The 21,326-nt window shown below is 35.9% G+C and overlaps 1 protein-coding gene across 1 annotated transcript in view; it reads right to left on the bottom strand.

Moving 5' to 3' along the window:
- LOC101887479 (frizzled-like) overlaps positions 1-19,372 on the bottom strand; it is a 234,205-nt gene extending 214,833 nt beyond the window's left edge. Inside the window, exon 1 of the mRNA XM_059129453.1 lies at positions 18,533-19,372. Coding sequence (XP_058985436.1) covers positions 18,533-19,264 — 732 coding nt within the window. The 5' untranslated portion in view covers positions 19,265-19,372. The remainder of the gene's footprint in view (positions 1-18,532) is intronic.
- Positions 19,373-21,326: the final 1,954 nt, after the last annotated feature.

Raw genomic sequence — 21,326 nt, 5'->3', positions numbered from 1 at the left:
TTGAAGGACAATTTCTTTATCGAGGATATTTCATGGAAATTTGTTTTCATTGTGGTCTTGATTTGCTCGAAGGACCATTTCTTTGTCGAGAATATTCCATTAAAATTCAAAGGGTTCTATTAAAAGCCGAGATATATGAAAATTTAGCTTTAGGGTCATTTCAGGAACTAACGATGGACGAAGGACTATTTCGTTTCAAGTTCTATTAAGTTTGTCCTAGTCGAAGGACCATTTCTCTTCTCATCGAACTTTTGATCAAATACGATAATTTATAGACAGAAGCACCTGTTCATAATGTGTGGAAAAGAAATATGGGTTATTAATCATTTTTGCTGGCCTAAAAAATGCCCTAGTTTTGTTTTCATTGCGGTCTTGATCTCCTTTGTTTGATATTTTGCTTAAAAATCATTTCAGGAACTAGAGATAGTCGAAGGACCACTTTATGAAAGTTGGGCAAATGGAGTTTAGGATCATTTTTGCCATTTGGGTGAGCTCGAAGGACCATTTCATTGAATATTATTTTTTTAGACAGAAATACAAGTTTACAGGGGGATAAGAGAAATTTCCTGGTCTTGTTTTCATTACGGTCTTGATCTGCTAAAAGGACTATTTCATTTCCAGTACTATTAAGTTTGTCGTAGTCGAAGGACCATTTCTCTTCTCATCGAACTTTCGATTAAATAGGACCATTCATCAAATATTATTTTCATTGACAGAAGCAGCTATTTAGAATGTGGGGATACTTTTTGCGGGTCTAAAAAAATATCCTAGTTTTGTTTTCATTGTGGTCTTGGTTTGCTCGAATGACCATTTCTTTGTCGAGGATATTCCATGGGAATCATATCATTCCCATACTCCTACTGGAAGCCGAGATGTATTCATTTCAGGAACTAGCGATGGACGAAGGACCATTTCTTTTTCTTGCGCATTATTAAATTTGTCTTGGTCGAAGGACCACTTATCTTCTCGTCGAACTTTCAAGGGGTCTTTTAATTGATTGCTCTTCCATTGTATTTGCCGAGGTTTTTTCATTTCAGGAACTAACAATGAACGAAGGACCATCTCTTTTTCTTGCATATTATTACGTTTGTCCTGGTCGAAGGACCATTTCTCTTCTTATCGAACTTTCGGGATATTTCTCAGCAGATTTTTCTTCCACTGCATTTGCATTGTCCTGCTTTTGTGTAATACTTGTTTCCTACTTGTTTTTGTTCATGTAATTCTTGTTCTTATGCGTCTTGAGTTACACTTCACAACGAAGAAGATACCACAACATAATAATAACAAAACAAGAGGAAAACAAGTGAAACAAGTTTTATGAACAACAAGACATTTGCTGCAATGCTTGATTCTATAGCAAGTAGTTCGCCAAGCAACTTGCAAAATAAGGGAAAGAAAGGCAGACAGACAGACAGACGGTGTTGAATATGAAAACGATCATCATATACAACACCCTGATAGATAGATAGACAGACAGAGGAACAGCCAGCCAGCCAGCCAGCCAGCAAACCGGACAATAGTTTCTTCTCTTTAAAAGAAGAAGAAAAAAAGACGGAAAGGAATTGTCCATGTTATTTGTTATTTATTGTTTGTGGATCCACGTCGTGGTGTGACTTGAGTTACCGATTCTTCCGATGCATTTGTAAGCAGAAGCCATAAATTATACTTAGTCATGTTTCTTAAAGAATCCAAGTTTATTAGGCCTCATACCCTAGCCAACTCAGAGGCTCAGAGGTTACATTGTAACGTGGAGAGTTGTTTGTTATGGCAACATGTTTACATGACGAGCAGGCTGGCTATGCCATCCTTTGTATGCCCACTGGGTTTCAGTCTTGTATTTACATGACAATCCCTTGCCGACCAGTACCAGATCAATGGATATCATATTGCCATGAGATGGCACTGTCATACGAGAGACCTGCCGTATGAACCATACAATTTCCATTGAGTTGTTGCATGAATGACTTCCTAAGGATCTCTTTTTTTTGCCAGATCATCTTCATGTTGTTGTGCTGGTTCTTATGTTTTTACACTTTTCATCTTGTTTCCTAATTATGATCATCATAAAATGGATTTTATTAATGCATTTTTAACAAATGAAAGGCAAAAAGAAAAATTTGCTATTCTTGAATGGGCCATTAGTTTGGATGACCACTCGAATAGTTGGCCGAACAAATTGTATGACCACTATCTAGGAAACTACTTTGAATTTATTTCATGTGGGCTTTTATCACTTCAAATCTCCTTGCAGCCATAATGCACATCCTGCTCATGGAGAGCGACACCTACATGAGAGCACTTGTCATTTTACAAAATGATTGATGGGTGGAAAAAATTCTCTAAATAAATTGAAATCTTCGTTTGTTATGGCATTCATAGATTCAAAGGAGATTTAATTAATCACTTAGCATTACTAATTACTTAGTTAGAGGGGAACTATATTCCCAATATAAAAAAGAGATTTCCAGAAAATATATGGTCCTTCGAGAAGACAAAATGGTCCTTCGACTTAAGATCAGCTTCCGCTAATATACTTAGTTAGAGGAGAAGTGTAATCCAATAATAAAAAGCGATTTTCAGAAAATAAAAGGTCTTTCGAGAAGCTATAATGGTCATTCGACTTAAGATCAGCTGGCCAATATACAAAACGAAATCTCCAAGCAAAGATGGATGAAATGGTCCTTAGTGAAGGGAAATGTAGTTCTTCAACTTGAGATCAAATGTTTACTATATAAAAAATCGTCCTTCGGGCAGACCTAAAGAAGATAATATTTACACATAACAAATTCAAATTAATCTCAACCTCTGAGTATTACCTTGTTTAGAAATATATTTCCTGAAAATAAATGGTCCTTCGATGACGTAAAAGTGGTCCTTCTACTTAAGCTCATCGGCCCATAATCCAAGAAAAGAATTTCTGAACAAATTGAAATCGGAAGAGATACATTTATAACCAGTTAGTTAGAGAAAATGGTCCTTCGAGCAGGCAAGAGTGGTTCAGCGACTTGAGATCAGATGGCCACTCTAGAAAAATGGTCCTTCGGGCAGAAGTGAGAGCAGTTTCTGAGTATGTCATAAGTCCCTTCTCCAGAAAAAGATTTCCAGAGAAGAAATGGTCCTTCGAGAAGGCAAAATGGTCCTTCGACTCTAGATCAGTTACCTCTAATACAATAAACTATTGTCTAAGCAAATTGGAATCTTCGGACGTTATATATTTCATAAAATACAAAGATATTCACAAATGGTCGTTCGAGAAGGCAAATGTGGTTCTTCGACTTGAGATCAAATTGTAACTATATAAAAGATGGTCCTTCGGTATAAAAAATGTCCAATCTCTGAATATTTCAAGTCCAGGACAAGAGACTCCTAGAAAAGAAATGGTCCTTCGATAAGATAAAATTGGTCCTTCGACTTAAGCTCATCGGTCCACAATTCACGAAATCAATTTCTGAACCAATTGAAGTCTTCTGGACGTGATATGTGTTAAAGAATCGAAATACATGCATGTATAGTCAGTTAGTTGGAGAAAATGATCCTTCGAGTAGGCAAAAGTGGTTCTGCGACTTGAGATGACATGGTAACCATTTAAAACCTAAAGAATTGCAAATTGAGTTCAGTTTCTGAGATTTTGATAAATCCCTTCTCCGGAAAAAGATTTCCAGAAAAGAAGTGGTCGTTCGAAAAGGCAAAATGGTCCTTCGACTTCAGCTCATCTGTCAATAATTCAGAAAACATTTTCTGAACGAATTGAAATCTTCGGACGTTAAATGTTTCAAAAAATCTAAGAGAGATTCGCTAATAATCAGTTAGTTGGAAAAAATGGCACTTCGAGAAGGTTTTGCGACTTGAGATCAAATGGGACTTGATACAAAATGGTCCTTCGGGCAGACCTGAGCTCAATTTCTGAATATTTCATAAGTCCCTTCTCCAGAAAAAGATTTATATTTAATGAAGTGGTCGTTCGAAAAGCCAAAATGGTCCGTCGACTTAAGTTCTGTCAATAAAAGTTATATTATATGAAGTTATATTAATGAAGTGGTCCTTCGAGCTCACCCAAATGGCAAAAATTATCATAAACTTCGTTGGTCCAATTTTCATAAAGTTGTCCTTCGACTAGGACAAATTTAATAAATGATACGATGAAAGGTAAAGACATTGTCCTTCGTCCATCGTTAGTTGATAGAATGATTTTAAGTTAAATTTATAATATACCTCGGCATATAGTAGGACTCATTGATTTTTCATTGAAAATTCCTCGACAAAAAAATGGTCCTTCGAGTAGAACCAAAACTTGAATATTTGCCAGTGAAACAATGCAAAACGACACAAAAATTTTCCTGACTCCAGTTACTCTTTGTCGCCATGAAAACTGGTGCTTTTTTTTGACCTGGATAGATTCCAATGAAATGGTCCTTCGAGCAGGTCAAAATGGCTGAAAATTGCCGATTAAGACCAGGCAAACTGAATTTAAAGATCATCGTTAGTGCCTGAAATTATCTTCAACTAAATCCTAATATATTTCTGCTTTCAATATGATCATACTCACATTAACTATGCACTATAAAGATATGGTCCTTCGAGTAAACCAAAGGAGCAATGAAATACTTTCAACTTAATATAAACATATCTTTCTTAAAAGCTCCTCCTGTCCCACAACTTTTGAGTAGTTTTGTGCTCGAAATGGTCCTTCGGGCAAACCAAAAAATCTGCTTATCTTTACTCAAAACCACTGCGATATCGAAAACATTAAAATATTTTTTGAACAGCAAAATTTTAAACCAGAATAAATTTTAAATTTCAAATCGAATGACAATTCATTATGTAATATTTTAATTGGTCCTTCGACGAGCATGAATCTAAAGTATTTATAAATAATCTACTTTGTTTTCATTTCCCATTTATTTACTATTTTTTTTAATTGTTATCCTCAACCATTAGCTTCTAATAGACTTATTCTATGCCATTACATTTGCACTAATCCCTCGGTAAGCATTAAATCGAATGAAAACTCTATAATTCGCCTTTTCAACCCTCCTCCTCTTTTTCTACTTCCTTTTGTTTTCCCTATTTTTTTGTTTTGCACCACTCTAAAATAATTCATATTGTATTTTTAATTGATTACATGCCATGAGTAAACAATGAAATGGAAGTAAAGTAGATAGAATGAGAGACCGGAAAGAACTCAGTGGCGTAGCTAGGGAAAAGGATGATTTAGAAAGAAATGTTCGATAGAGGGGGAAATCGTGCGTAAATCTTTGTAATTTAGGAGACTAAAACGCGAAATAAAATGAGGTTAAAAAGTGGATTGCTAGATTATATCGCGGTATTTTGGGACACAATATCGTGGTCTTATAAGAGAATGAGTCAGCTGAAAGACCAGATTATTGGGGACTAAATATTGTCCTATTAGGCAATTCAATTGTAGATAAATCTTTGTATTTTGGGACTCTACAACCAGTTTTTTTGGAGATTAAAATTAGGAATCCGAGTCTGAATTTTATATTGAATTTTTAATTTACAGAAGTCATAAATTTCAGATGGTTCAAAGGTACATTTACATGGGTTTTAAATGCCAGATATTTTAGATGCTGCATGTGAATGCAAATTTTTTTTCTGGGACGAACAATTTATCGGGACTAGAATTCCCGTGGCCTAACTTATGGCGAATTGTATTACTTCATTTTGTCTGTATGGAGTAGTTTTCCCAGGATTGTTGTCTAGATATTCTTGAGTTTTCATAAAGATCCCAAATCCTCTCCTTCCTGACTCTCCAGACCCATGAAATCATTCTCAAGAAGAGCAGAAGGTCTTCTCAAAGACGACCAGAAGGTCTTCTCATAGAAGACCAGGGTATTCTCATAGAAGGCCAGAAAGAAGACAAGAAAGACTTCTCATAGAAGGCCAAAAGTTCTCATGAAAGACCAGAAGGTCTTCTCCTAGAAGACCAGAAAGTCTTATTTTAGAAGTCCAAAAAATGTTCTCCTAGAAGACCAGAAGGTTTTCTCACAGAAGACCAGAATGTCTTCTCATAGAAGACCAGAATGTCTTCTCATCGAAGGCCAAAAGGTCTTCTCATCGAAGGCCAAAAGGTCTTCTGCACATAGAAGACCAGTAAATCCTCTCATTGAAGGCTTGAAGGTCTTCTCATAGAAGGCCAGAACGTCTTCTTATAGAAGGCCAGAAGGTCTTCTCATAGAAGGCCAGAAGGTCTTCTCACAGAAGACCAGAAGGTCTTCTCACAGAAGGCCAGAAGGTCTTCTCACAGAAGGCCAGAAGGTATTCTCATGAAGGCCAGAAGGTCTACTCATAGAAGACGAGAAGGTCTTCTCATAGAAGACCAGAAGGTCTTCTCATAGAAGACCAGAAAGTCTTCTCATAGAAGACCAGAAGGTCTTCTCATAGAAGACCAGAAGGTCTTCTCATAGAGGGCCAAAAGGTCTTCTTCTCATAGAAGGCCAAAAGGTCTTCTCACAGATGACCAGAATGTCTTTTCATAGAAGACCAGAATGTCTTCTCATAGAAGACCAGAATGTCTTCTCATAGAAGACCAGAAGGTCTTCTCATAGAAGACCAGAAGGTCTTCTCATAGAAGACCAGAAGGTCTATTCATAGAAGACCAGAAGATCTATTCATAGAAGACCAGAAGGCCTTCTCATAGAAGGCCAAAAGGTCTTCTCATAGAAGGCCGGAAGGTCTTCTCATAGAAGACCCGAAGGTCTTCTCATAGAAGACCCGAAGGTCTTCTCATAGAAGACCCAAAGGTCTCCTCTTAGAAGACCAAAAGGTCTCCTCTTAGAAGACCAAAAGGTCTCCTCTTAGAAGACCAAAAGGTCTTCCCATAGAAGACCAGAAGGGCTTTTCATGGAAGGCCAAAAGGTCTCCTCAAAGAAGACCAAAATGTCTCCTCTTAGGGTCCTGTGTAGGGGGTTTTAAGTACCAGATATTTTAGACGCTGCATGTGAATGCAAACTTTTTTTAGGAAAGAACAACCTCTCCTGGCTACCTTATTGCTTCATTATTTCATTTTTCAGAATTACCCTCTCCAGAATTATCCTATCCAAATTATCTTTTCCTTTTGACCTTCCACGCCCATGAAACTTGTCACAACTCTGAAATCATTAAAACCATTAGATTACGTTTACAATGGAGTTCCGAAAAAAACATGACGAACAATGTCTGTTCGATTCGCACAAGGATTATGCGAGGATTTTCCACACTTACAGGACGTCTATGTTTATAGAAGAATATCATTTTCTAAAACCGATTTTTCTGCCATTAAACGGCATTAATTGCCTAACGTTGAAAAACAAACCTACCATCCAACCCTCTTTCCTCTCCGAACATGGAAACAGAAAATATGGCAAAAGGATATTCTATTTGTCTGTTTGATATGCCAGCAATGTTGTCTACAACATAATTTTATATGTATTACCGCCAGACTGGCAGACAGACAGAAGAGAGGACGGACGCACACACACACACACACAGTCCTGAGCTAAAAATAATATTTATGCCACAGAGAACATTCATGCAACATGTTGCATAAATAAACATTGCTTTTGTTTTAATGCGGAGCAAGAAGTGTTGGCCATGGTGGCTTGACTTGACTACCAGCTCCTAACGACCCTCCATTGTTATGCTCGTCGTCGTAGCCCTCCTTTGTCGCCTCATAAATCCTCCTGGCAAACACAATTGCAGACAGTTGTGAAACACACATCCGGCCATCGATACGTACATTCAGCCATTCATCCATCGTCTGCCTATCAGATGGTGAGTGAACCTTTTTTCGTGAAGTTGACAAAGAACAACAACATTATCGTGTTGTTGGCATATCCTTACTTAAGGGTGGTTTTTCGAGTCCTCCAAGGCGGACTCACACAGTACAACCAACACCACCACCAGCAATACCAGTTCTATATAAAATTCCCCTCTCTAAAGAGGTGCCAAATAAATTAAGCGCTACCTACCCTAATGTCCTTTTTGAGTATTCAAGCAACAGAGACCGGCAGATACAATCAATGCTTGTAGATCCTTTTTTTCTATGCATTTTTTGTCACATAGAAATACAACAAAGCATTGAGGTGTTTCAACAGGTAACTCTTGGCGAGGAGAATGGAAATACAACCCATAGAACAACATGCAATCTCTCAAATGCCCATCCTTCGAATATCCTTCCACACAAAAGAAATCCATGTCATTTCTTTGTGTGTCATCAACTTAAAATACATTCAATTATCTGGGTTGTATCCTTGAAATTGAGTCTCTATGACGACATGCAATAACAAGTCCAAGTTGTGTTTCTACTATGTTCGCTGCTGCTCACTTGCCAGGCGAACTAATGAGGTCAGGTGGAAAAGAATTGAACGAAGCGGTGGGTAGATTTAAACGATTATATTAAAGCAAGCAGCACTTTATTGGAAAATTTCTTTTTGAAGAGGACAATACGCTAAAGGAAGGATGATGAAGGATGCCAAAAATTTTTTAGACGCTGTAAGTGAATGCAAAATTTTGTAATTTTTTAGAAAATGGAAACGAAGGAGTCTGAGTTTTTATCCCTATGGAGACAGTGGTAAAAGGAGATATCTTTCTGGAAGAGAGCTCAGAAACGGATGCAAAGTTTTAGATTCTGTATTTGAATACAATACTCTTAATTACAAAAAAAGAACAGGAAACGATGAAGTCTGAGTTGTTGACCCTTTAGAGAATGAATCCAAAGTAGTATCTTTTTAGAAGAGAGCTCGGAAAAGGGTTTACAATTTTTAGAAGCTATATGTGAATGCAAAATTTTGAATTTTTCCAACAACTGGAAACGAAGGAGTCTAAGTTTTTGTCGCCATGAAGACTGAATCCAAAGTACAGTAGATATAAGTGTATTTTTCGAAAGAGTTCGAAAAAGGATGCAATAATTTTAGACGCTATATGTGAATGCAAAGCTCTTTATTTTTCCAACAACAGGAAACGATGAAAACTGAATTGTTGGAGACAGAATCTAAAGTAGTTGCCTAAAACAAAAGCATATTTTTAGAAAAGACGGGAAAAAGAGGAAAGTATGCGACGGAAGGAGAAAAGGATGTACAATTTTTAGAAGCTATATGTGAATGGAAAATTTTATATTTTTTCAAAAACTGGAAACGAAGGAGCCTACGTTTTTGTCTTTATGGAGACTGAATCCGATGTAGCTGTCTAATTGGAGACAGGATCTAAAGTAGTTGTCTAAAACATAAGCATATTTTTAGAAGAGACGGGAAAGAGAAAGGTATGCGTGGGAAGTAGAAAAGGATGTTCAATTTTTAGACGCTATGTGTGAATGCAAAACTTGTACAAAGTACTTGTCGGCGTAGATTGCAACCCAGTAGATATAAATATATTTTTCAAAAGAGCTTGAAAAAAAGGATGCAATAATTTTAGACGCTATATGTGAATGCAAAATTCTTTATTTTCCAAAAAGCAGAAAACGATGGAAACTGAATTGTTGTCCCCATGGAGACTGAATCCAAAGTAGGTGCCTAAAACAGAAGTATCTTGACCTCGAAAAGGATGCTCAATTTTTAAACGCTATATGTGAATGCAAAATTTTGCATTGGAAACAAAGAGTCGAATTTTTTGCGCCTATGAAGATTGAATCCAAAGTCGTTGTCGAAATCATGGATGACTGGAGACGGGCATAAATCATGGCTTTTGCTTAACCAAATCGTGATCGCCGTAGACCCATCGGCGTAGATTACAACCCATGATGCTGATAACAATATCTTGAAACGTTTAAGCATACTAGGTTACAATATCTGGACAAGAACTGAGTCATTTATAAAAGGAAATGGTTTTGGAGACAAATCTTTTTGGAAGAGAGCTCAGAAAAGGATGCAAAGTTTTAGACGCTGCGTGTGAATGCAAAACTTTTTAATTTTCCAAAAACAGGGAAGATTGAGTCTGAGTTATTGTCTCTTTTGAGACTGACTTGGATTCAGTCAGTTGTTTAAAGGGGCTCCAAAGAACCATTTTCAAGTGAAACAAAAAAGCGTCACTATTTAATAAAAAAAAATTGTCCATTAAAAATGTTAAGTATCTCAATTGGATTAATGGTCGAAGGACCATTTTGACAAAAAAAAAAAAAAACGAACGCAAGAAGTCTGTCTCAATATTTTAGAAATATATTGCCTCTATTTTGAATATATCTCCAACGAAAGGAGGTATATGATCATGTCTCTATTGCAAAGTGCTACTTTGAAGTAATTGATCATTTCTCTATTGTAAAATTTATTCTCCAGCAAATATCTAATCGAGGGGCATTTTTCTCTTTGTCAGAAGTTGGAAAATGTGATCCTTCATTGTAAAATTTTAATACCGAAGGACCATACTCTACTGAAGCCAAAAAAGTTTGCATTTACATACAGCGTCTATATCTATATATATAAAAGAAAGTTGTGTTAGTTACTACGCTTATAACTTAAGAACCGCTGGACTGATTTTAACGATTCATACAAATTCGTAATTGTCTCCTCTCCGAAAAGGATAATATCCAAAAAAATCGCGTAAAAATGTGATATTTTAACATTTTCATTTTGACTTTTGAAATGTACAATAGTAATGTTTTATTTTGCATGATTTTTTTCCATTTTGACTTACTTTTTTCTAATGTACATTTGTAGTGTTTTTTATTTTTTATTTTTGAATTCAAATATTAATACCAAATTATTTAATTGACTTGATTTCTTGAGAAATGAAATTGATGGCGAGTTACATGGAAATGTAGTACCAAATTATGTGGTGGCGAAACGGAATAGATGATGTCGAAATAATTTAATGGAATCGAATTTTAAAATAGAAGTACATTCTATTGACAAACTATATAAGGATCTTTAAACATTTGCTGTAAAAAATCAGCGAACAAGTTGAAGATTTTTTCAATGTGTTATTCTTCTTTTGTCATTTTTTTCAATTTGTATTATCCAATTGAATTCAGTAAATTTTTTTGTGAACAAAATAAAGAATAATTTTTCACTATATACAAATTTTCACAAAAAAATGAAATGAGTGGGAAATACGATGTTAACTGACATCTACCTTTCAACTCCAGGGCCTTCATCGTGGTTCAGCTGGAAGATGCGAACACATTTAAACAAACAGCAAGTAAAAAAGCTGTAAGTTCGGCCGGGCCGAACTTTTAATACCCTCCACCATTTGGTACAAATTTGGCAATTTCCAAAAAAATAAAATAAATAAATAAATAAAAAAATAAAATAAAAAAAATCCTTTAAAAATTCTGTTAAAATCTTAAAAATACCGAATGTCTATACGACGACGTATACATGCATAGGCAACTTTTGTCATAAGTTATTACAACATTTAAATGCGAAACATGAAGAAAAATTTGTTTATAATGTAGCTAAAATCATCAAAATACCGAATATAGGGGGTTCCGTTATATGGGGGCTATACCAAGACGTGGACCTGCACAGACAATTTTCTGGCATGGGCTGAAGTATCCATTACGAACTTCAAATGCGAAATTTAAAACAATCCCGGTAAATAATGTCGCTAAAATCATCAAAATACCGAATATCGGGGGGTACGGTATATGGGGCCTATACGAAGACGTGGACCTACATGGTCCATTTTCTGTTTTCTGCTGCAGTATCTATTACGAACTTCAAATACCAAATTTGGAACGGTTCCGTTAAATAATGTCGCTAAAATCATCAAAATACCGAATATCGGGGGGTACGGTATATGGAGGCTATACGAAGACGTGGACCTACATGGTCCATTTTCTGTTTTCTGCTGAAGTATCTTTTACGAACTTCAAATACCAAATTTGGAACGGTTCCGTTAAATAATGTCGCTAAAATCATCAAAATACCGAATATCGGGGGGTACCGTTATATGGGGGCTATACGAAGACGTGGACCTGCACAGATAATTTTCTGTCTTAGGCTGTAGTATCCATTACGAACTTCAAATGCCAAATTTGAAACAATTCCGGTGAATAATGTCGCTAAAATCATCAAAATACCGAATATCGAGAGGTACCGTTATATGGGGGCTATATGAAAACTTGGACCTACATGACCCATTTACGAACTTAACCTGCCTACTGGAAAAATATACATGTGTGCAAAATTTTAGCCTTCTATCTCAATTCGTTCGAAAGATAGCGTGATTACAACAGACAGACAGACAGACAGACAGACAGACGGACAGACGGACAGACAGACAGACAGACAGACACACAGACAGACAGACGGACATGGCTAAATCGTCTTAGAATTTTACGCTGATCAAGAATATATATACTTTGTTGGGTCTGACGTGAGTATTTCGAGGAGTTACAAACGGAATGACAAAATTAATATACCCTCCATAGTATGGTGGAGGGTATAAAAATGACCGAAAAAGCCTAATGGGGCTCATTTCAAAGCGTGGAACTACTTATTTCCTGTCACAATAATCCGTCCAATGTACAATCAGAAAAATACCAAATATAAAGGGTGGAAAATAGTAGAGCGAATGGGATTCTTAGTAAGAAAAGGATTTCTATCCTTCCAGAAATTCTTCCCAAACATTCAAGATACCTTAAATGGCTTTTGCAGGTCATGATCATAATTTTTTTTGCAGGTCATGATCATAACTCACGTATAAGGGTACAACCCGATTTCATATTTATATAACCATCGTATGATTTAAGCTATTTTTGGTGTCTTGGTCACTTTTTTAATATTTTGGCCATTATTTGGCATCTTTGTTTCTAAGGAGGTAGAGAACCTCTTCGCATAAAGTTTGAAATTTTCAGAGTAGGGGCCATTTTGGTCTTGACCACATTCATTAATTGATTTGGCTAAAAATTGTATTTATGCCCCTGGGGTAGGGAACCATCATACAGATAATTGCCACATAGGAATTTATTTAAGTAAAGTCCCCACATTGGAGTATCCCCAAGTCCACTTTCACATCTAATTGGTGGTCAGAAAAGAAAATTTTGTTTTCTATTGAATTTGTAACCCCAAGAGAATATTGGTTGGGCCACGTTTTGGTATAACCCTTATATAAATGTATCCCTGATTTCAGCTGTGACCGTGGTCTTGGCCACGTTTTTCAACTGATTTGGCCATTATTTGCTGTATTTAGGCTACTTTTTGAGTAGAGAACCATCTTACAGAAAAATGTCAACATACGTAAATATTTTGGTACAATCCCCATATAGTCCTCAGGCCTGCCGATCTATAGTGATGTTTACCGATTGGCGGACAACAACGCGGGTATTGTTTAATCGTCATTGAATTTTACTATGAACAAGAAAATATACTTTTTGGGGACTCTCATGCGCAATTTGATGTGCTATGGTAATGGGTGTAAAAGCGTAATTAACTTTGACTATTCAGAAATTATTTTGCCCTCCTTCCATAGTTATTTATTTCCACTTAGTCGAATCAATATTTATATTAAAATTTGTTCACCTTTATGAGGTAGATTTGTAAAATATTATGCTATGCAAAATTTGCATTAAAGACTAAAACTACGGGCCGGCAACGCGGACCGGGCCAGCTAGTTTAATATAAAAACTAATACGTCCACGAAAATCATGGTTTTGAGTTCCGCACTTGATTATTATTTCTTTTGGAAAATAATCACAAATTAAAATGGAAACAGCTGATTCAAGTCTGTGGTAATAGTTCGGGAATGTACAAAGTTTATGGAAAATATATTCTCCACCAAAACTATAATCGAAGGACCATTTTCTAATGAAACAATAAAAAGGATGTCTACCTTACAAGGGCATACATTCTCAGTAGTTAAACCTAAACCCGTAGCGAAGGATTATATTCTACTGAAACTAAAAATTTTGCATTTACAAGCAGCGTCTCAATACAATAACAAATTTTTAAAGTTAACAGAAATGGACCCTGTAAGGTCCCTAGAAAATTTTATGAAGAACGTCGAAGGACCATTTCCTTTTTGGGATTATTTTAAATTGAAAAGCCTAGTTGGGAAACTGTCTCCATAGTTTTCACTTTTACGAGTGAAAGACTTTGAAGCGAACCCCTAATCGAAGGACCATTTTCTTTTGTGAAAGTAAATTAAAAAGCCCAGTTAGGAGATTGTCTCATGATAACTAGCTTTCAAGGGCGTACTTTGTTCGCAGTGAGACCTAAACATTGACCTGAAACACTTTGAAGCGAACCCCTCGTCGAAGGACCATTTTCTTTTAAGGAAGTAAATTGAAAATCCCATTTAGGAGACTGCTGCAATAATTTGAAGCCATACGGGGTTTTATGTGAAACACTCTCAAGCAAATCCCTAAACGAAGGACCATTTTCCTTTACAGCAAGAAGACTCTGATGACTAATTTTCAAGAGCTTTGTTCATCATCAAATTTAGAAGTTATTTCGTTCCGCTACGTGTCATATGATTTGTTATTTTATATTCTTCTCTTTTCTTCAGCCATTTTTAAATAAAAAAACCATAGCCAAGGGAAGTTAACAAACTTTATTTTTCTTATGGTCTCTGTGTTTTTTTTTTTTTTTTAACAAATTAGTATTTGCCGCAAACCTAAACCAACTGTCATTTTAACAAATTGACAAGAAGTCGTTAACAACTTCAACGCCATATTTCTTAATTTTGTTGCCTCTGCTGTGGTGGTGGTAGTTGTGAATCGAAGGCAAGAAAACTGCCAGCAATGTGTTCGCCAAAGTAACGTCAAATGTCAGCTAATTAAACGCGTAATATAGGCCCACAGAGTATGTGTAAAGCCGAGTATATTTTTGGCCTGGGTGTTGCTGATGTTGCCAATTCAGTGGCTTGGAAAAATGACAGTTTTTTTGTCTCTTGATCGACATTTAATATTTAATTATTTGATATTTAGTGTCATTATTATGACCAAAACATATTTTTCTTTTCGTTTGTAAAACTGTTTCATAAAATGGTCAAAAAGAAGGGGGAATTGGTAGAAGGCAACGGAGGGGCACACAGAAAAGCTGCACCCTATTTCCATTGATTGTTAAGTTTTCATGTTTACTTTTTTGCCTCTTTGCTGACCATATTGATTGGCTGACTAGCCATATTGGCCTGCGTTTTTTTATTTTGCAGTTTACTTTAAAAGGTGTTGCAAATTGTCATACAGTAATCGATAGCGGGTATAAATTTTTGTCACCAATGTTGTGGCTCCTTTCCCGCCTTGCCGTACATCCATAAGTTGTAAGTTGCGGTATTTAGCAATCATTCGACAGCTCTAAAGAAGTCATTTGCTCTGAGAAATATCGATAAGAAACAAGGCTGCCGTTTCAAATCGCCAAGTAGTTTATCAAGTTAACTACTTGGGCAACATATTGAAACATGATAGCTTCGAGAAATGTCTGTCCCAGAAACTGCTTTGGATTGACCGACTCCATATTTCAGTTTGCGTTTTACAATTCTACAAATGTTTCACAATCAAGATTCTTAAAAAAAATAATAATCACGAGAGGATTGTGTTGAATATTAGGCAGACAATAAATCAATACAATTACATTGGGAGGTTGGGATCTTCTTCCTCTGAAATGGAAAGGGGTATCGGTTGTCCTTAATACAGCGATGCTAAGCATGAAAAGAAGAGGGAAAATCTCATAAATACTGTCAAATAGTTATTTATCAGAATAATTTACTGTCGAATAATGTACCTGAATCAAGGATCAGGATTCCTAAAAAAATAATTGAAATTGCAACAGATCGAAGGACCAAATTAATCCTAAAGGTAAAGAACAATTAACAAACGTTGTTTTTGTAACAAAAAACAGTACTAGGATTAAGCCTGACTATTTTGCAACAGCAGGTAAATAAAAATTGTACGGATATGAGCAAATATATTTATATATAAGATTCTATCTTTATATTACAGGAAGGAACATAATTGTTATAGCAAGTCAGGATCTTCTTCTTCGGAAGTCTCTCTATAGATGGGATCGTTAAGTGTTACTTATATATGACAGGGAGGACCATAATTGTTATAGCATGTCAGGATCTTCTTCTTTGGAAAAGGAAGTCTCTCTCTTTGGATGGGATCGTAAAGTGTTACTTGTAAAATAGTTCCACTAACTGGCAATCGAAGCACCATTTTCTACTGAAACACAAAAGTTTGCATTCACATGCAGCGTCTATAAACAGAGCGATATAAAAAAAACCTGCAAAAAGTCACACGCCATAATTTCTACATTCTTTTTTTCAAATTTTATAAAATAAAAGCAAAAATGTGGGAAATAGCATTAAATTTTAGAATAAGTTTAGATTTGTTCGAATTGGTCACCTTTGGCAAGAAATTTGGCCCTCAAACGGCCAATGAAACCGTCAAACGCTGGCCAAATGTTAATCTGAGATATTTTGGCCCATTCCCGGAGAAGCGTTAGCTTGAGGTGATCGACACTTTTGTATGTTTTAGTGCCGACCTTGCTTTCCAAAATACTCCAGGCACAATAGTCCAACGGATTGGTACCGGAGATTTGGGGGCCTTTGTGCGTTGGAAATGAAGCGAGGAATCTCATTTTGTAATCATTCTTGGGTGGCGCGTGCTGAGTACGATGGTGTTGAGTCCTGTTGGAATGTCCAAGGTCTGCGGGAAAAATGTTTGCGTGCCCAAGGCTTTAATACACCCTCCAGAATATTTTCGCGATAATATTCGGCATTTATTCTGATGCCAAGGTCAATTAATACGAAAAATATATGAAAAAACTGCAACCGAATTCAGACTGCTGTCATGTCTAAGTCATTCGTCCGACAGCTGTTCAAATTATTCCAGTGACAGCTCATTATATTGTTTACAAGCGTACAAAAGCATTTTGGTGAGAATTTTCCAGAACAAAAAGTTATTCGTGATGGAATTTAAGAGTGATAGTGAGATTTCTTTATATTTGGCTGGAAGACCACAAGTGCCTATCGTTAAAGCACTCCATCATTTAAATGTGTATAAATCTTTTGTGTCTCCTACCATCGCTCGTTACCGTGATATTGGTAGCGTAGCCCGACGTCAAGAAGGAAGTGGACGGAAGAAAACAGCAACCTCAGCAGAAATGGTTTGAAAAGTAAAGAAGCGACTTGATCGAAACCCGCCTCGCATTGGTCGAAAAATTCTCGTGAGCTTAACATATCGCAATATTCCATTCGGCAAATATTGAAAAAGAAGCTCGAGGTAAAGCCATTGAAATTCCAAAAACTGCAAGAACTTACACCGCAACGGAAAGAAAATAGACCCAAAAGAGCTGAAGAGTTGCCTCGCTTGGCCGAAAAAGTGGTGAACTGCCGATGAGAAAACCAAATTCGTTGTCCCGCGGTTTGTAAACAAACAAAATGATCGTGTTTACTTGCCAAAGAGGTCAGCTGAAAATGTGCACCTTCGGTTGGCCGGCCTCCAGAACTCAAGCGCCGGTCATGGTAATGGTGTGGGCCGCCATAACAACCGACGGTCGCTCTCCGCTCGTATTAATCGACCGTAGCATCGGAATAAATGACGAATATTATCGCGAAAATATTCTGGAGGGTGTATTAAAGCCTTGGGCATGCAAACATTTTGGCCGCAGACCTTTGACATTCCAACAGGACTCAGCACCATCGGACTCAGCAATCGTCGCCCAAGAATGGTTACAAAATGAAGTTCCTCGCTTCATTTCCAGCGCACAATAACCACCAAAATCTCCGGATACCAATCCGTTGGACTATTGAGTCTGGAGAATTTGGAAAGTAAGGTTGGCACTATAAAATACCAAAGTGTGGATCACCTCAAGCAAGTGCTTCGCCGGAAATGGGCCAAAATACCGCAGAACAACATTCGGGCAGTGAGTGACGGCTTCGTTGGCCATTTGAAGGCCATAATTCGTGCCAAAGGTGACCAATTCGAACCAGTCTTAACTTATTCTAAAATTTGATGCTATTTCCGACATTTTTTGCTTTCATTCAATAAAATTAAAAAAAATGTAAAAATTATGGAGTTTGACTTTGTTGCAGATTTATAATCGAAATATTTGAAGCATTCGACTACTTAAAAGATTATCCTCTTTTAAGATATAAAATAGATGCTGTATGTAAATGCAATTTTTTGTTTTGGATTCAGGAAAAATGGTCCTTCGAGCATGACATTGTGACCATTCTCTGTAATTTCAACAACGAAAATGAGGTTTTACCTCGAATCATTTTAAATATGAGTGTCAATTATTCAGTTCGATGGGCTATTCAAGTCAAAGTCGCACAATTGATAATCGGTTACTACGGCTTTCAGAACTTTGAGTACTAAAGGTGGTGTGATCGATTATTACCTATCGCTTCCTGAAATATTTTGCTAGAATTCTGCGTCGTCGATTCTTGACTTTACGATGAAAAAATTGAGAATGCAACTTCACATTGAGCCAAAACTCCTCATGCTATTTGGGAAGTATGACCTCTTAAAAGAATAAATCGGCGATCATTTTAAGCGGAATAAATTTATAACAGACATTTGTTTGATTTTAATTCTCCCAAGTCGTTTAAATTTGCAAAACATAAAACTGAAATACGAAATCACTCCAAAATCACTCACCTTTCCTCCAACTTTCAGCGAGTAGCCCATATCGGGTGGTGTCTGCATTTGCATGGGGCAAACAAAGCCAATATCTCGATGCGGATGAGGGCTATCCATGCCGGCATAATTTTTGCGTGTTGTAACCTTTTTCGATATCCTCGTCGGAGGTGGGGTGGAGGCCGTTGAATTTTCCGCCACACACAGCGCCTCTCCGCCATGTTCGGGAAATTTTGAACATTCCAAATTTTCGGGCCAATTGAAATTATAATTTCTCATTAGGGTCTCACAAACCCGGGCCGATTCACACAATGAACGACACGGCGGTATGGGTTGATCGAGTATTGTGCAAACCGGTACATAAAGCGAGCAAAGGAATAGCTGTAGGTCAGGACTGCAGCCGATTTTGACCAAGGGTACAAATTGTGTCACCTCTAGACCGGCTTCCTCTTGTTTGGTGTGCCCTATTAAATTAGGCATTATTGTCCGATTGTAGGGTATGTTTTTACAAATCGAAATGGTTATGGGTTCACAGCGATTGTGGTGGGGGAAGGCATCATCTCCCGACATAGAAGTGGAGCCCACAACCTCTCCGGAACTGGAGGTGCGATAATAGGGATTACTCGATTCGATGGAGGATGATTGATCGTAGCGATGCACCGCAGAGGTGGGCGATGAATTGAGGCTTAGGAATATCAGGAAGAGGGCCAAAAAATGGCTGGCTGGTGGGGTATTTCGTGGGAATTTGGCCATTTTTGTGTAGTTTTTTAATTTTTTTACCAGGAGCGGCAAGTTATTCCTTTTTTTGGGGGTTCTGTTGTTTTTTTTAAGATTCTTTGATTTTTCAATTATTTATTTTGAAAATTCTTTTTAAATATTTTGACACCTTTTCATTATGAAAATTTTAATTTCCGTTTTGTTAATATTTTTGAATAACTCTGGATTTTGCAGAGTTTGTCAAATTTTTGTGCACTTTTTTTAATTTAAATTTAATTTCTCAATTTAAATAAATTATTATTTTATAAAAATATTATTAATTTTTTACTTCATGGAAATATTATTATTTTCATTATTATTATTTTTTTTTTTTGCAAATATCTTTTATTAATTTATTTATTTTTTGGAAATTATTGTTTCCTTGGTGAAAATATTGAATATTTTATATTTCAATTTTGTTTATTGTTTTTATTTATTTTTGCTTCATTTAAAACTTTCTCTTTCGTCAGATATTTTTTAATTACTTTGGTCAAACTGAAATGAAAATTTAAAAAGAAAAACATAAAATTTATTTATTTTTTTCAGATTTATATGAAATGCTTTAATTCTGGAATTTGAATTTTTTTGGAATTTTTTTATTTCAGTTAAACTGAAATTAATTTTTCTTAATATTTTTTAAATTTATTTTTTTATAAAATTATAATTTTTCCTAAGGCCTTCCAAAAAAATATATTTTTTTTAATTTTGTTGTGTTTCTAAGACTCCTCTGTATATTTTGATTTGTTTCCTTCCTATAACTAGTTTTTTTGCAAAGTTTCTTGAAATTTTTATTTTGATTTATTTGAGTTCAACATAATTTCATTTATTTTTTTATTGCTTTAAAACTTGTTTTGTTATTATATTTTTATTTATTTAATTTTTTTAACTTTCTTTAAATTTTCTCAATTTTTAATTTTGGCATTTTTATTTAGAATATTTTTTATAAAAGCAACAATCATGGGATTAAGCCTAACTATTTTGCAATAACAAAATAACTACGGCATACCGAACAAAAAATGCCAACACTGTTCTATTTTCATTTTTCTGTAAATGTTGATAGGTTTTCTATTTGATTTTTAATTGATTCCTCACATTTTTTAATTAAATATTTTTTATACTTTTATTTTCCAATTTTGGTTTTTAGCTTATTTTTTCTATAATTTTAGCAATTTTTGCACATTTTTTCTTGCATTTTTAAGTGTTGGAAATCTAATTTTCTATTTTTAAATTAATGTTTTCGGGGTATTCTTCCGCCATTATCCGTTGTCAATATTCCTTTTTTAGTAATCCACAGGTCGCAACATTGACTTACACCACAATGAGTTGTATATTTCTCAATTTATCCTCATTAAAACTCTATTTTTTTACTCACACAACACAACACTTTTTGTATTTAATGCTCCTTTAAATTCTTCACTATTTCCTTCAATTTTTTCTTTAATTTCCAATAATTTATTTGATTTCCTTTAATTTTTTCATAACTCTCCATGCCAAGCCGACGGCATTTTGTTTTTATTTTTTGGTAATTCTTTTATCTCCTTTACTTTTTTAATTCTCTTTCACACAGACGCACACATTGACTCTCAACAAAACAAAGCACCGTAATCCATCCATCAACGTAACCAAGCCATGCATTCAACAGCTCGGACAACGACGACAAGCCACGACGATGACGACCACGACTGTTCTCATAGAAAGAATTAAAAGAACAACAACGACCACGACGACGACAAAATAACGACGCGCCGTATTATTACAACGAGAAGGAGTTACAAAAAATTTCATGCGTTTCCTTGCAACCAGACGCTTAAAAAGACCGCTAACAACTGAAGAAGAAGCCACCGATATGATGAAACAAGTTTTGTCTTTCCACGGCTGGCTCTCCCACTGTGTGCGTTGGTGTCTGGTTTGGTAGTGGCATTATCTCTCTCTCAGGCACTCACTCTCATCACTTGTTTTGTTTACATTTTTCATATGGCTGGGGGTATGCTGCTATGCCGTTGCCATTTACTAATGACTGCTTAGTAGTTTACTAAGGTTAAACATGGCTGAATATGGA

This window comes from Musca domestica, unplaced genomic scaffold (assembly GCF_030504385.1).
Source record: "Musca domestica strain aabys unplaced genomic scaffold, Musca_domestica.polishedcontigs.V.1.1 61, whole genome shotgun sequence".
Lineage (NCBI taxonomy): Eukaryota > Metazoa > Arthropoda > Insecta > Diptera > Muscidae > Musca > Musca domestica.
This window is presented reverse-complemented; position numbering and strand designations above follow the sequence as displayed.